The sequence below is a fragment of the Barbatula barbatula genome (genome assembly GCF_947034865.1).
Source record: "Barbatula barbatula genome assembly, chromosome: 1".
In the NCBI taxonomy this organism is placed as follows: Eukaryota; Metazoa; Chordata; class Actinopteri; order Cypriniformes; family Nemacheilidae; genus Barbatula; species Barbatula barbatula.
This window is the reverse complement of record NC_136766.1, coordinates 8,836,381-8,851,767: the sequence shown is the minus strand read 5'-3', so window position 1 is coordinate 8,851,767 and position 15,387 is coordinate 8,836,381. Positions and strand designations below refer to the sequence as shown.

Genomic DNA, 15,387 nt, shown 5'->3' with positions numbered 1-15,387 from the left:
ATGGTAGTTGTTAGGTTAAGGTATTGGGTAGGATTAGGGATGTACAGTATGGTCATGCAGCAAACGTTCTTTATAAGTACTAATAAACAGCCAATATGCCAATAATAGCAAGTAGTTAATAGTAAGAATTGACTCCTATACTGAAGTGTACCTCCAGCGACAAACTTTCAGAGTCAGCGATCACAGTCAGGCGTGAGACATAAAATATGCAGTCCATTTCTAGAAGGTTAAACATCAATACGTATCAGTTAATAGATGACTGAAGCAGAACTAATGCCCTTAGGTCTGTGCCTTTTCCAAAACTCCTGTCGTTCTGAAATATTCAGCATGTGACCTTATAAAATACATGGTTTTGTTTTATATTTGTACTTCATGCATGATGGTACTTCTAGGAAGAAAGAATCATTAGGCAACAAACATTTGCTGTAACCAAACATGTTTGGAGCATACGAATGGTATTATTAGCCTGGATATTTTTAAGGGTTTGGGAATCATTAACTCAAACCCACAACAACGTAAAAGAGATGTCAATGCTCGGAGACTTTGTCGCAGGCTTATTCAAACAGTTCCACCTCAGCAAATAATTATTTTGCATGTTCGCGTTTTCCTTTCAGAAAACTGTGACTGGGTGTTTGGTTTACTTAATGACACCCATTGGAAATTTTGATATATGGCCAATATATGACCATAAATACCACATTTTTGACACAATCTGATGCTCCTTTGTCAGCTGTTGTCCCAGAAACGAGACAAATGATGGAAAGAAAACTGACAGGAATGACACCGCAGTCAAACTATTTCCATTCTCACAGTTTCTTGCATTCCAAATGTCATTTCATACTTTCTTATGCCGTTATATATCCAGTCAAGAATGGCTTGTTTTCACCAGCAGATCAATTAAAAACATCAGCAGAAATGAAAAAAATCTTTGTCATAATCATAATTTAATGTTCTGTCAGCAGGCCTGCTCGAAAAACAAACATCAGGAGGGTTCAGCACAATGTAGCGGTCGTACATTACATTCACAAACACACTACGGCATTGTTTTGCTGCTGCGCACATAAACGTCTGGACAAATCTTAGCATTCGGTTAAGACTGGAGGGGAATAATATGAGGTTATATAAGAGGGCCCTGTGGCACTGTTATCCATGAGACATAAATGTCAACAGATTACATGGTAAGTCTTATGATCAACTACATTGTTTTTATTTTTCCCCTGGCTCATGTGACAATCCTTTGTTGTCTGGTACTGAAGGACAAAAAGAATGGAATGAAAAATTAACAGTATTCATTGTTATTGGGATTTCAAATGTTTCGATGCAGTCATAATGTCAAGTTATTGCAAAAACAAGTCTTTGTAAAAACATTTAATCTAATCTCTTAAGAGTCTCATCTGGTTAAAAATAAATGATATTAACAGACATAAAAACACATACTTCATGAAACATTTGGAAATACTACTTTAAAACCTCATAAAGGTATCATACAAATTCTGGTAAATGGGAGTTACATTCATTTTTATGAGATATTCTCATTTAAGTTTTTCATTAATTTATAGAAATGTGCGTCATATGCTGTTAATTTAGTTATGCTGGTTTGATTCTTTCTCATCAGGCCTCAGCTGGTTTACCAGTGTTGGATTATTAACATCTGTGTGCATAGTGGATCAACAACTTCAATGGCCTGATTCCTTAGCACACCTAACCGGGAACCCTACCAGGAATATAAATATACAATGGTGAACCGCATGAAACCCAGGTCATATTTCATATTCTAATTATTTGTATATATTTATTTTGAATAACATTGATGTCCTTCTGAAACCTTGTATCATTATTACTTATCACCCTTCATGTTTGTCACTGTGTTTTGCAAACGTGCAACAAAGTGAGTACTGTGTTTTAAAAAAAATTGTGAATTTGGACATCTACGGTTTCAGAAGGACAGCTACGTTATTGGTTATAGCATTACGCATTTTGGCATTTCAGAACAATGAAGATCATCCACTTTTCTATATGGAATACAAGTTTATTTTAAAATGTCAAATTCAACATTATCTGTATTCATATTATTTCTTGTGATTTTGTATTTAATTTAATTGAAAAAGAAAATAGATGTTTAAAATCATTTATAAAATTACAGAAAAAATAGAGTGTATTATGCTTCTTTTTGTAAATCATATACTTTTCTATTGTATGGGTAAAATATGACCTGTGTGCACGAACCAAATGTCTTCCTAAACGTCTATGATATTGACACTATGTAATGTACTCACAGTGTAACAAGCAAAAACAAACCTGCATATTGATCTGTCTTTCATTCGATTGTTAAATATGAACTTCATATCGATCTATTACAAACAGAAGTTTGACCATTATTAAAGATCTCTAAAAGTAAAACAGTTAAGTAACCCAACACCTGGACACTGGCTTGTAATTTGGTTTTTCGCTTTGTGCAGAACAGTGTGAAAATAAAAAGTAGTGCTTTGACTGAATTATCTCAGCTGAAAAATATCTGACCATATAGAGCTTATTTCGTTATAACAGTACAGTTTATACGCATTTAAATTCACTAAGGAAAATCACGCAACGTGAATTGTGTGAGTTCATCCCCTGAATCACAAGGAAACATTCACACGACCTTCATTTCCGGCAAGTGTGCTGTCTTTAAGTGGTCGATTTCTGGTGTGTAAACAAGAGGCAGCTCCTGTTGTCAAGTCTTCATTTCAATTGAAAGTTTGCTTTTCAGTCAGTCAAAATCGACACCTATAGAAAGACTTCATTTGATGAAAGCTATTATTTTGGCTATATTCAAATGTGCAGGGTGTGAGGGAGCCGGTATGGAAATGATCCACATCTACACAGCGCAGTACCGCGCCCTTTCTCACCTGGCCGTCACTCAAAATCCTCTCCTGCCGTCGCTGCATCCAGGGCAGCAAGAGCCTCGGCCACCATAGAGTCTGTGATGCTCAACCCATCGCTTTCTTGCTCCTCTTCTATAAACGCTGGCTCATTCTCCTCTCTGTCGTCTAGAACAAGCTTGGTGTCCGCTGAGGAGAGGCTTGTGCTGCTCGTGTGCATATCCACAGACAGCATGCTCTCCGTGTCTGGAGTGCTGGCTACCCTGCATCTCATCTCCGCGTATTCCTCCTCTTGTCCGTAAGGACAACCATCTGACCCCTCTGATACCCCCCCGCTGCCCAACCCGGAGTCTCGAAATCTCTCCTCCCGCTTGCAGGGTTCCGTGCCCAATATCGGCTTATCGCATAAGGTTTTGACGGGGGTCCCCTCGTCCTCTGGCCTGAGGATGTATCGGCTGGAGTCATGCTCAGGTTGGCTGGATCTGACCCGCTCGTCCAGAACATTAGCGTGGAGTTGATTTATGTGGTTATTGTCTATGTCGAGTTTGGTAGGGCTGGGTTGGGTGCTGTAACCCAGGTTGTGGAAGCCCTGTTTTTTGTGGATGTGATCTGCCTCCTCTGGGAATTTGTTAGACTGATAGAGAGAGCTGGTGGTGGGGTCATGCTTACAACCGGGAACATCCACAGGGTCAGAGATGTAACTGAGGAGAGAAATGCAGGAAGTGCATTAAAAAAATGCAGATAAACACGAGCTTGAGGAGACAATTTAAAAAGTAAAAATGCTACAATGTAAAAATAGGTCCTCATTGGTGACAACAACTTTATTGGCATAGAAATTAAATCATTATTAGTTCCTTAGTGTCGTCAAATTTGATAGCTGGGAATTAAACCCATGACCTTGCCGTCACTAGTGCCACATTTTACAAGATGTGCCACACAAACCAACCACACTTGTTATACTCATTACAATAAATACATGCTTATATGGGGAAATTGATGCAACCAATGAATTTGAATGAACCTGGAATTTGCATGGCGCAAGCAAACACCCTCATTGACGCAAGCAAGACTGATCCACATTTGTAAAAACTACAGGTCTATGAGTGCTCCATTGCACTGTATGCTCATTCTTCTCCAAAGGAAATTTTTCAATCCGAATGACCTAACCCAATATTTCCATTTCTACATTTAGAATGCAGTAAACATTCTGCACTCCATAGGAATGGAAAACAAACTGTATATTGAACAGAATATGTTTTATTTCATGATTACACACGGATCCACATGCTGTTTAGTGCACACTATACAAAATCTAAAAGTTTGGACAAAAAGCCCATCCAAACACACACAGGTTAAATGCGATGTTTGTAATATTTGCATGAGACAGCTCAAGCTAAGCTCACAAATGTGACATTCTGAGTAATTAAAGGGCAGCGAGAAAGTAAGAAAGATTCATATGTTAACTGGGAAATGCATCATAACTCAAGCATAAATCTTTAAGCTCAGTCAAGCCTAAAGAACACATCCGCTGACAAAGGCCAGAGCAGTGCTGTCATACTGAAATAATGTTTAAACAGCAAACTGATCTCAGGTCAGCCTTCCATGACACTCCATGACACAACATGACCCCTTAGTCTGGCTGAACTGTTAAAGATTAGTGGTTAGGTGCGTGGGAAATACACTGCTAGACTTCGCTTACCCTTTTATCATCCTACAGCAACTGCAACCCATCTGGACAGTTGTGTAGTGTACCTGGAGAGAGAGAGAGAGAGAGAGAGAGAGATCCATTAGTCTGTGTTGTTTTATGACTTACATTCCTGCACTTTCCTTAAATAATATTTTCCTAAACCAAAAACATTAACAAATTATACACCATCAAGACAGCATCTGTTTATTGGTAAAAGGCGGGAACTACACATTTAGTCAAAATTAAGTTAAATTGGAAACGGATACAAAATTCTTAACCGAAGAATCAATATTTTAGTTGGTTAAACTCTTGTTGTTCATATTTTTAAAGAGAAAGTCTGTCTGATGACAAACATTTTGTAGCATTATGTGAATACGGATGCACTTTCCATTTTCTATTCTTTCTACAAGAACATTACCTACTTAAAACACACAAGTTACATTTCTACGAAAGCTATTTGAAGAATCTACAGTTGTGTCAGATCCGACTTGCAGAATTGGTGCTTAGGAGAGTGAAACGGGATTTGAACAAAGGGCTATTCAAAGTGTGCTTATTCCTCACCTAGGCTGTTGGAGCATGTGGACTCGCGCGAGCACAGTCATATCAGTGTTAAGAACACAGCTGACACAGGCACAATATGCCAATTCTAAACCAACCAAAGATCTCTAACACCAAAGTGAAAATAACTGATTCTGTCCCATTGATGTTCGAAATGGTCCAGTATGTTGCTTCAGGTGCCGTCTTTAGTGAGGGGCAGCCACACATGTGTCGGTGACATTCAAGATTACTCCCTACAGCGCCCGCTCAAATAAAGTCTATTATTAAAACATCCTTATTCTAAGAAGAGCGACACAGATGGCTTGACCTTTCCGAGACCTCCAGCGCCAATTCTGGCATTGCCATTTCTTGTGCTTTTTATGAGCAAGTTGCCTTGTAAATAATTGATGGTTCAGTCTGGGAAAAAGATCTGTCCAATAGGACAAAGACAATCCCAGACACCCTCAATTTCTCCTGAGAGGAGGGAGGATGGAAAAACAGACGCAGCCTCACGTGATGTTAGACAAATGAACATTCAAAACTATGAGAGCGATGCAGGCCTGGCCCTTCTTAGCACATTATGAAAGTTATTTACAACGAGTTTTCATCTTAATCCTGATATCAGAAAATTCCATCAAACTATTTAATACAAAATAAACTATTTACAATAAATATTTTCTACTGTTGTACTTGGTAGCACTGAAACACAAAATATGGCTTACATCATCAAAAATAGTAAATAAGATCATCAAATACAAGACAATGTTTGTTTTTTTGTTTGAAGGTTTATTGGCAAAGCAGATGATGGTGCGTAAAGGCAAATGGTTTAAGCCACCTGTCACCAGTGGAAAAATTCAAATCAGGCCAAGATTTTCATTACTGTGAACCTGTGTGCCTTTCAAAGCTTTAAAATGAAGGTCACATTAAAAAGTGCTATTATTTAAAGACAATTATTAAAAAACTATAAATGTATAACTCCTATCTCACAGCTATTAGACAAACCGGTTGGAGGTTAGCAGACAGATGTTGAACACATCAGACACTTGTTAGGCAGCAGGACTATGACATGGGCACCTGGCAGCCTCTTTGTCAGCTGCTAGGAATTATTGTATTTTACAGTAGTCAACACAGCACACCCTCTCACTTCACAATCACAAATCTTCTTTATCACATTAATGACACAAAAAGGTTTGTGTAAGAAAAGATCAAATGTGACTCAATGAAACGTTCTATAGATCGAGATAACATCTGTATGAGAGGACATGAACTGGTCCTTTAACAGTTTTCTAAACTGATTGGTGTACCATACAAACAGATTAAATGAATTTGACGGAATCAAATCGAAACCTATATAAATCCGCAAAAATACTTGTTGTTGTTTGTTTCACAAACCGTGTCATCACACTGAAGAGAAAGGAAAAAGATAAAACAGGACTTCGAAAAGATTCACACTCACATACAAGTATAATATCACTTGGCGGAAATGTTTCTCCTGATTTTATAAACATTTTGATCTGAAGCATAATTTGTAGAACTTCTTTCATTACAAAGCCAACATATTCTTGCTACTAACCTTAAGAAGTAATAAACATATCGTCTCTGTCCTTCTGAAACCTTGGATGTCCAAATTAGCTTTTTTCAGGTAATAGAAACAAACATTGTACTAGATGATTGAATAAATATTAAATGTTGTCAAAGTTGACAAGGATTTTTTAATACTTTTTACTGGTTAGATATTTGCAAAACCTAATGACTAACATAAAGGCGACAAATAATTTATGGCAAAATATAAAAATCACAAAACATGGAGAAGCAGTACGAGGTTTCAGAAGCACAGCAGTGATAGGCAAGGGGATGTAAATGATGGGTTCTGTATGACGTACATTTGATTCGTTTTATGTTAGTGAAAGTGATATACAGGCACATCTTAAAATTGTACATGACTCTTGATCTGAAAGTTTCAACAGCTTAATGTGTTCCAAACAGCCAGGTCAAGTCAAAATACCCTGTCAAACTTTTCAGTGATGTCAATGATTCCCTTTAAAGTGATAGTTTAGCCAAAAATAAAAATTCTGTCATCATTTACTCACCCTCTTGACATTTCAAACCTTTGTGACTTTCTTTTCTCCGCAGAACACAAAGGAAGATACTTTGAAGATACAATTTGGTAATTCCCCATTCACTTCTATTGAATGAGGGCCAGTTAAAAACTTTCTTCAAAATATCTTCTTTTGTGTTCTGCGGTAGAAAGAAAGTCAGGTTTGAAATGTCAAGAGGGCGAGTCAGTTTTATTTCGGGGTGAACTATTACTTTAAGATATACCTCTTCAGACTTAAAGTTGAAGGGGACGGTTAATAGATTGGAAGAGGATTATCTACGATATTAAACTGTAAAAGTCATATCTAGGACTCCAGAGAATTCAAATCATCTGGAGATAAGGTCATGGGTAGAGGAGGCTAAAACGGAGGCAGAATGAAACCAGGAGTGTGATGACAATGGCAGACTTTTCTCCATTGGAATAAATTGGTGCAGGGAGTTTCTCATCTCTGTACCCTCCAGCTATACTCTCCGCTCTGCGCTGAATGTGACAAATGCTTAATCTCATGCACGAGAATGAGTTTTTTTCCCATTCCAGAGCCCTTAACCTAAGAACCACACACAAACAGGTAGGCTTTTACAAACACGCACACAATCACACACGGATGTTGAAGAAACAGGCAGGCTGACGTGTTTAGACTTAAAGGCAGACATACGATATTACTGACAAACACACATTTTAGATGACGCTATTTTCTCCAAGCGCTATTAAAATGTTAAAATCCCTTCACGGACTCAGCTGTGCCGCACAAAGAAACCTAATCTTCACACGTGCTGGCCTTCAACAGCCAAGATAAACAAATGCACAGGCGACGAATGTTTCATTTCCTTTCAATTTGCAGAGAACCAAGCCAAGCAAACAGGCAGATAAAACAGCATTAGGAGATAATTGGAGCTACCAATGAACGGCTGATATACACTTCTGATTCACACACATTCTCTGAAAGACACCTGTGAAATGTCAGGGCTCAAAATAAGCATGTACATAACCTACTATGGGTTCAAATGGCTTGATAATGTATTTTAAGAGTTTAAAAGAACGGTTTGACGATTTGACAATGAACCATTGACAAGTGCCCCAGAACTGTTTGTTTCCCTACATTCTTCAAAATATATTTTTTGTGTTGAACAGAAAAAAGAAATGTATAAAGCAATTTTTCTTGTAATAGTAGTCAGTGGTGGCCAAGAACTGTTTGGTTACACGCATTCTTGCAAATATCTTTCTCTGTGTTCATCAGAACAAAGACATGTATACAGATGTGGATACATTTCTTTGGGGTGAACACATGTACAGAGAAAATATCTAGACCTTGAATGCACTGCAAGTCGCTTTGGGTAAAAGTGTCTGCGTAATTCAAAAATGAAAAATGATTTAGCCGTTTCCCGTAATACAATTTGAAATTAACTACTTGCACTTAATATATACAATTCCTAATACACTTATTTTACCTGTCAATCATCCAATAAGAATTCAACATCAAAAGATTTGTTTTTAAAATGTTTAATGTAAAAGTATACTTCGTTTCATGAAAATCATAACCAAAGCAAAGTTACACGTACATTAACATTCCAGTTGTGGATCGATTTTAGGGTTCAAGTTCACATGAAGCCGCTTCTTTACATTTACATCTACGCATTTGGCAGACGTTTTTATCCAAAGTGACTTACATTGCATTATACTACACATTTGTTTCTTAATATGTGCAATCCCTCAGATTGAACCCACGACCTTGGTGTTGCTAGCGCTATGTTCTCATCACGGAGCTACAGGAAAGCAGTTTTGGTATTTGTTTTGGTTGTTCTTTAGTTTGGCCTGTTAAAAACTGGTTTGTGTTATCAGTAAAAACATTACACAACCCTGTATGTCCCATCCAAACACAAAAAAAGAGCCCATAGCCAACTTGAATCTCTATACACATTCTGGGTCATATCCAAGGATTTTATAGTATAGGACTTCAAAAGCCTAGTCTGGGGTAATGTTTAACTTTTAAATACTATTTTGCTGCTCAACGACTGAGCAAATGTTTCACAAAGTGCATTAGCTAATGCACAAACACTGTGTATGTGTCTGTGCTAAAAAGAGGTAATGTTAAGGGATTAGTTTATCTGCCAGTGGCGTGTGTGTAACTCAGTATTGGGTTATGTGTACATCTTTTACAGGTTGAGGGTTACTACGTAGGGGATCAGATTAAGGAAGGTGTGTAGCAAAACTGGTTTCTCTCTCTCTCTCTGTTATGCTCCGCTTCATTTTTATTTATGGCATATGGAAACAGCCAGATGGCATGAAATTATATTCCATGTACATTTGACAAGGGTCATTAACAACGCAAGAAACACTACGAATATTTCACAAAAGCCAGAAACATTTAAACAACATTTTCAAGTCTACTACACTTATCATTAATAGACGACGTTTATTAATCTCGTTTTGCTGATTTCTTTCATTTCTGTCAGTTCACATTTGTGTTTTTTTTCTATCTTTTTACATCTAAAAACATGCCACCACATGTGTTCTTTTCATTCTAAACATCAATTTAAAATAATGATGCTCCCTTTAAATATCGCCAAATATGGGTGGGTTGCCCTGGACACTGTTGCCAGGTTCTCAGTACCAAAGACCAACATGTGCAAAATGAGTCCTCTAGAGGATGGCCATATCATCAATTAATACCATGCTAAACATACCAAACACACACACACACACACACACACACACACAGACCATACAAACTATGTGTGTAATCACTAAACATACTAATTTCTTGCTATTTAAAATTTTATTTCAGTTTATGTGACTTTATTCAATTAAACTGGTTTTATATCCAGTTCTTTGAGAAGTCGATATTGTAGCTTATTTGAATATTATTTCAGGGTTTTACATTTGAATTCAACTGCATTCCATACGACTACGTATACTACTCCATATGGCTGGTAACACCGTTCACTTTGCCAAACCATAAATTTAAAGCATAACCCAAAATCAATAGTTAAAACTACATTATACCTGATATGAGACAAACTAATTTTTTTTCACAATACAGACGCCGGCTGCAGTGGAAAACTAACTCTCGCACAAAGCGAACCGCTTTTTCTTCCAAGAACACCAAGAGCAAAGTGTTCAGAAATCTCACTTCATTTGAGTTTTTCCTCCAAAGTCCACTTCATTCTTTGTTCAATCATCAATCTACGAAACACTAGTTATCACCACAATCAGAAATCCAGTCATGGGACCCCACGAGTGGGAAGAGGCGCGCATAGGCCCTGGGCGCTTTGTGTATTTTCATAATTCATCTTGGGGGTTAACTAAAACACGCACTCACTGTCGAATGCAATACACTTCTATCAAAATGACGATCACAAAGTAGGAAATGGCAGATGGGAATGACACAGATAGATCAAATCCGTGACTAATGAATCGTGGAAAGAGGTAATGCTTTGTTCTACACCACGTCATGCTTAGATGTACAATATAGGCTTGTGTACACACCAGTAGTTTAAATGTCAAGCTAAAATGCCATAGCCAGACCTAGATGGAAGCCCAGTGGCCACACCTTGTTTAGCACAGGCAGACCTCGCTCTAAAGTCAACAAGGACTGTAAACACCTATTCAAACTGAGCGAACCTGCTCGGACCCCCCAGTCCTAACACTGCCCACAGCTATAGTCAACACAAGCTGTACATAGATTGACCTTAGTGATCAAAATGACAAAAACGTGTTTATCAAGGGGTTTAAAAAAGCAAGTTCATGTGTCATGTTAAGCCAACGTGCAGCACTGGACCTGCATCGGCATCTCCATTCAGTCCCAGCTTAAAAAAAGCTCCTTGTTTTAGAACACAAATATTTGGTCATTTTTAGAGTTTATTGCTATCTCCTAAAAACATCACACTGTAATCGTATACTCGTACTGGTGACGTATACCAGATAATACGAGATACAAATTCACACAGAAATGAAGGATATGAGTTTGGACTAAGAGGGCAACAAAATGACAAACGCAACTGTCCCTTTAACACACAGACAATGCACATATAAATGCACATGTCGTACATATTTAATGGAAGGAAGAAAAACGGCATCCCTTACACATTCAACTCTTCCTTTTGTCTTCTTTCAACTTTTACGACAAAACAGCAGATCTGCGTCACTGCGACTCCGTTTGCTTAAACCGAACTAGTGATCCTTCCTCATATAAACTAACTTTATTTAAAACTGTCATGTGTCGTGACTTCAATCCAGTGAAAGGTGAAAGCGTTGCACCACAGGTGAGAATATAACACAGTCCGGTCAGAGCGCCAAACATCAACGCCGAGTGTCGTAATGTATGACAGTGTTGGAAACACGCCGAAGAAGAAGAAGAAACCCTTTACCTGTTACACGGACGAAGGTGCGGCGGTTGTTTGCCAGTACGGCTACAGTTTCACGGACAGGTCTGCTGCTCATTTATTTTATTCCCAGTTCGTAGCTCGTCTTCCCATTTTAAAAATAACAGCGGTCCCAGAAAGCGAAGCGTCCCAAAAACTTATTCCATGACCAGAAGACGCGTCGCGCGCACACCGCAGATCGTTTCCTCCGCCTTCTTAATGTTTACTTTCTTTCTCCCTTGTGTTAGTGCTTCCGAGAAAAAGCAGGTCCCCCGTGACTCTCTCCCATGCCTCCCAGCCACGTCTGTCTGAATCTCCGATGGCAGACCAAAGGAGGGCCTGTGCAGGGCACGTTTAATGACAAACCATGTGACGAGGGATCAGGAAACAGTTTTAAATCACTGGTGCGCAGGGCAAAACGCACGACTGCTCTGGCACACTGACTGACAGGTGCATCACTAACCAATCACAACAACAAAACAACAGTTTTCATAAACGACACTGTAAGATGAAGTTGTGTAAGTGTTAACTGCGAAACCGAAGGTTATGTTTATATGTCATTTCACTTCATTTCTAAAAATATTCTGCAGTGTATGTCAAGTCAGACATCTTCTGTTCAACAGGTGTTTTGTTTGTGTTTTCTTGGTGCTCTTTTTCTTTGAATTTTGTGTTGATATGTTCCGCTTAATGGTTTGGGGTTCTTTGCCTTATCACAACAAATTTCTGAGTGTCAAATTCTCACCTGCAGTGTGAAAATCAACACTTTTTCGGGGTTTATATAGGTCCACACTAAATTGAGTTAAATATAAACTTTTAAAAGGGTTATATTTTTAATACTTACACAGTGTTAAAAACACTCGTAGTGTTCATATTTAACACCACTATAGTGTAACTTTTACTTTCTGAAACGGCACATTTTACACCAAAGTAGTGCTGAAATGGATTATTTTTAACAAATAACATCTCAAACTATCAAATTAATATTTATGTCTACTATCCTTTGAGGTCTATGTATTTCAACTTTTTCTGACTTATGGACAATTCCCTATAATGCAAAAAACGTGTGATCTGTAAGTCACGCAGACATTAAAAAGTCTCAATGGTTGTTATAATTATCAAATGTTTCTAATAATTGTATTTAATTGTTTAACTTTCATGCATAATTCTGCAGAAGGAGTGTATTCTTTGATTGGTTAATCTGAATAATACAGGATAAACTGACTCTGATGAGCTGCACCTTGAATTACTCTGGCAAACAACATGAAAGTGTTTGGTTACACCATTGGTAAACACTCCACGCCTTTCCAAGCTCAGTCTTCAAATTTTCTTATCTGATCATGTATAGGTTTTGTAATGAGTTGCAATGATATTTCATGTTCTGATAAACACTGATATAATTTTGCTGTAAATATGCTGTATATTAGGTGTAGGCCTACATGTAAACTTTGCTTAATTTTTCCAACTAACCAAATAAAAGTCCTGGAAAAGTTACTTAAATTATGTTAAGATTACAGTTAATAAAATGACACTGAAGAAAACACCACAGAATTATAAAAAATATGTATTTAAAAACATACATATGTAAAGATATGTTCAAGTTTATCTGTTAAAAAGTTTTAACACATACACAACATATAGATTTAAACTACTTTTAAACTAAAAGGTTAGTAAAAACTAAGGTTAGTAATGGAAATAGTTTGTAAGAACAGTTTTCACCATTTTACAGGAAAATCTATATTTAAACTTAATGTAATAACAACAACCTACTGTCTCTACTCAGACCCCAACCCCCCGTGTTTTTGGAAATGAGAATGATGACTTAAAGTTGGTGCTTGGAACATGCTCATACCAGGAAACATGAGAAATAAACAGAGGGCGATCAGGATAAATGTGATATATTTAGCAATGCAAACATTGACTGTTTGATAACAATTCTCAGTCACAGCTCAAGGACTTCCTTGTGAGAAATGACTTGCTCAATCATGCACAATGCTGATTTGGCAGTTGCCAATGGGGGCCGAAGTCACAGAGGGTTCGACAGTTTCCTTAGAGGCCAGACACACTACTATTCCCGCCCGGATCTTCTGTTTGTTTACTGACATGCTTGACTGCTGCACACTTTTGTGAGAGAATCCAGGTGAGCAGGCATTCATTGTAATATTGCACCCACTGTGTGTTTGGAAAATATAAAATCTGCTCATCTGCACACTGCACAGGGGAGTCAAATTGTTGTCAAGCATCCAAATCTTTCAACGTCTCAGTTTCTAATTGTGCCATGTAATCTTTTAACAAAGCCTTGCTCGTGTAAACAATGCCTCTCAAGAGATCTCTGAGATAAAACAAGTTCATTAAACTAAGCTGGATTACTTTAATACAAATATATAAATCAACCTTTCTCTTTCTAACAGAAAACCAATATAGAGTACACAGACAAACGTAATGAAAGCATAAAGAAATAAAGCGAATTCAAGAGGCAGAAAGAAAACCATTTTATTACATTAAAATGTTCCATACAAACAATGCATACACACAAAGTCATATTGCTTTCAGACACGTTTTCTGCTATGTTTTCCAGAATACTTAAACAACTTTGTAACAAAATGTAAGTACAACATTTATGAAAATATATCAATCTCTAAACAGGTATTTCATCTTGACAATACAAATAATACAATAAACACATTCAATACCAGTATGTGAACTATATTTTGGAAACATGTAGTTAAAAGTCATTCAAGTTACATAACATACAATATACTGTTCAACTGCTCTCATATCGACACATTCAAATATAATCTAAAACTGGCATTCCAATATAATAGAGATGGACTTCTCTATGGAAAGATAATGCATCTTCACGCTATTTTCATGGTTACTCTAGAAAACACAATGAAGCCAGAAAACTCCAACACCAACACCATTTGACATTATAAAGAAAGAAAGAAATCTAAAATAAAACAGGAAAAATAAATAAATACTTTGGCAAATATTGTATACCTATCACTCATAAATACTTAAGGGCAAAGTTAATATGAAGAGCATAATTTCGACAGAAAGATAGTTTGAAAAGAAATTCTAAACAACCAATTGGCATGAGTTTGGCGCAGAATCATCTGTTTGGCTGACAAATGGCAGATGGGGGCGCCGTTTATCAGCCAGATAGCCCCACCCCAAATTCACTTCATTGCTCGAGTCAATGTTTTGAAGCGCAACAAAGCCACAATGTTTAGACTTTTTGCGGAACTTAATATAAGAATAGCTTACTTATAACCTTCTTGTTATACTAGACTCTGGGATGTAAGCTGAGATAGAAGAAATATTTTCACATAGAAAAAAATGAAACACTTCAGCTTTAACAAGACCTGAATACTGCTACAGGTTGTGAGTTGTACATGGGCCATGTCTCAGTATTTCCAGAGGTAAACATACAATTTGACGGAATAGCCCTTGAGGTATGGAGAAAAAATAGTTTGAATGGGGCATGGCTGATAATTTTGATAAAACTGCTTTCTTTTGCAAAATGCCAGTAAACACCCAAAAGTTAACTGAAGGCAAAAATACGGTACACCTTTTCAATGTCAACCTAAGTAAACAACCTGTTTAAAATAAAGTGCAACCACCTCGCCCTGCCTTGTGACAAACAAACTGTACAGGCCATTCATAAATCAACCTTTTTATGATAACAAGTAGTCTATTCATAAATATATCCAAGTCTATAACATGAAAATACTTTTTTTCTAGCAGTCATTCAACCATTACCTCACAAGGGACATAAGCTAACAATTTCAAATAGTTCAAATAAGATAACATGACCGAACTGTTTAAGGTGTAGATACTCCCGAT

General features: G+C 37.3%; 1 protein-coding gene across 1 annotated transcript; it reads right to left on the bottom strand.

The window, feature by feature from the left end:
- Positions 1–657: 657 nt before the first annotated feature.
- Positions 658–12,014, bottom strand: LOC306899291 (uncharacterized protein). Its single transcript, XM_079465445.1, has 3 exons — positions 11,551–12,014; positions 4,561–4,613; positions 658–3,562 (listed from the first exon to the last, which is right to left on the bottom strand). Exons 2-3 carry the CDS (start codon positions 4,590–4,592, stop codon positions 2,896–2,898), a joined length of 699 nt encoding a protein of 232 aa, XP_079321571.1. The 5' UTR covers positions 4,593–4,613; positions 11,551–12,014; the 3' UTR covers positions 658–2,895.
- Between the last annotated feature and the right edge of the window lie 3,373 nt (positions 12,015–15,387).

Coding starts and splice junctions, on each gene's coding strand:
- LOC306899291 (XM_079465445.1), bottom strand. CDS start 4,592: ATGGGTTGCAGTTGCTGTAGGATGATAAAAGG. Junction 3,563..4,560: donor TGCTGTAGGATGATAAAAGG/GTAAGCGAAGTC, acceptor TTCTCTCCTCAG/TTACATCTCTGACCCTGTGG.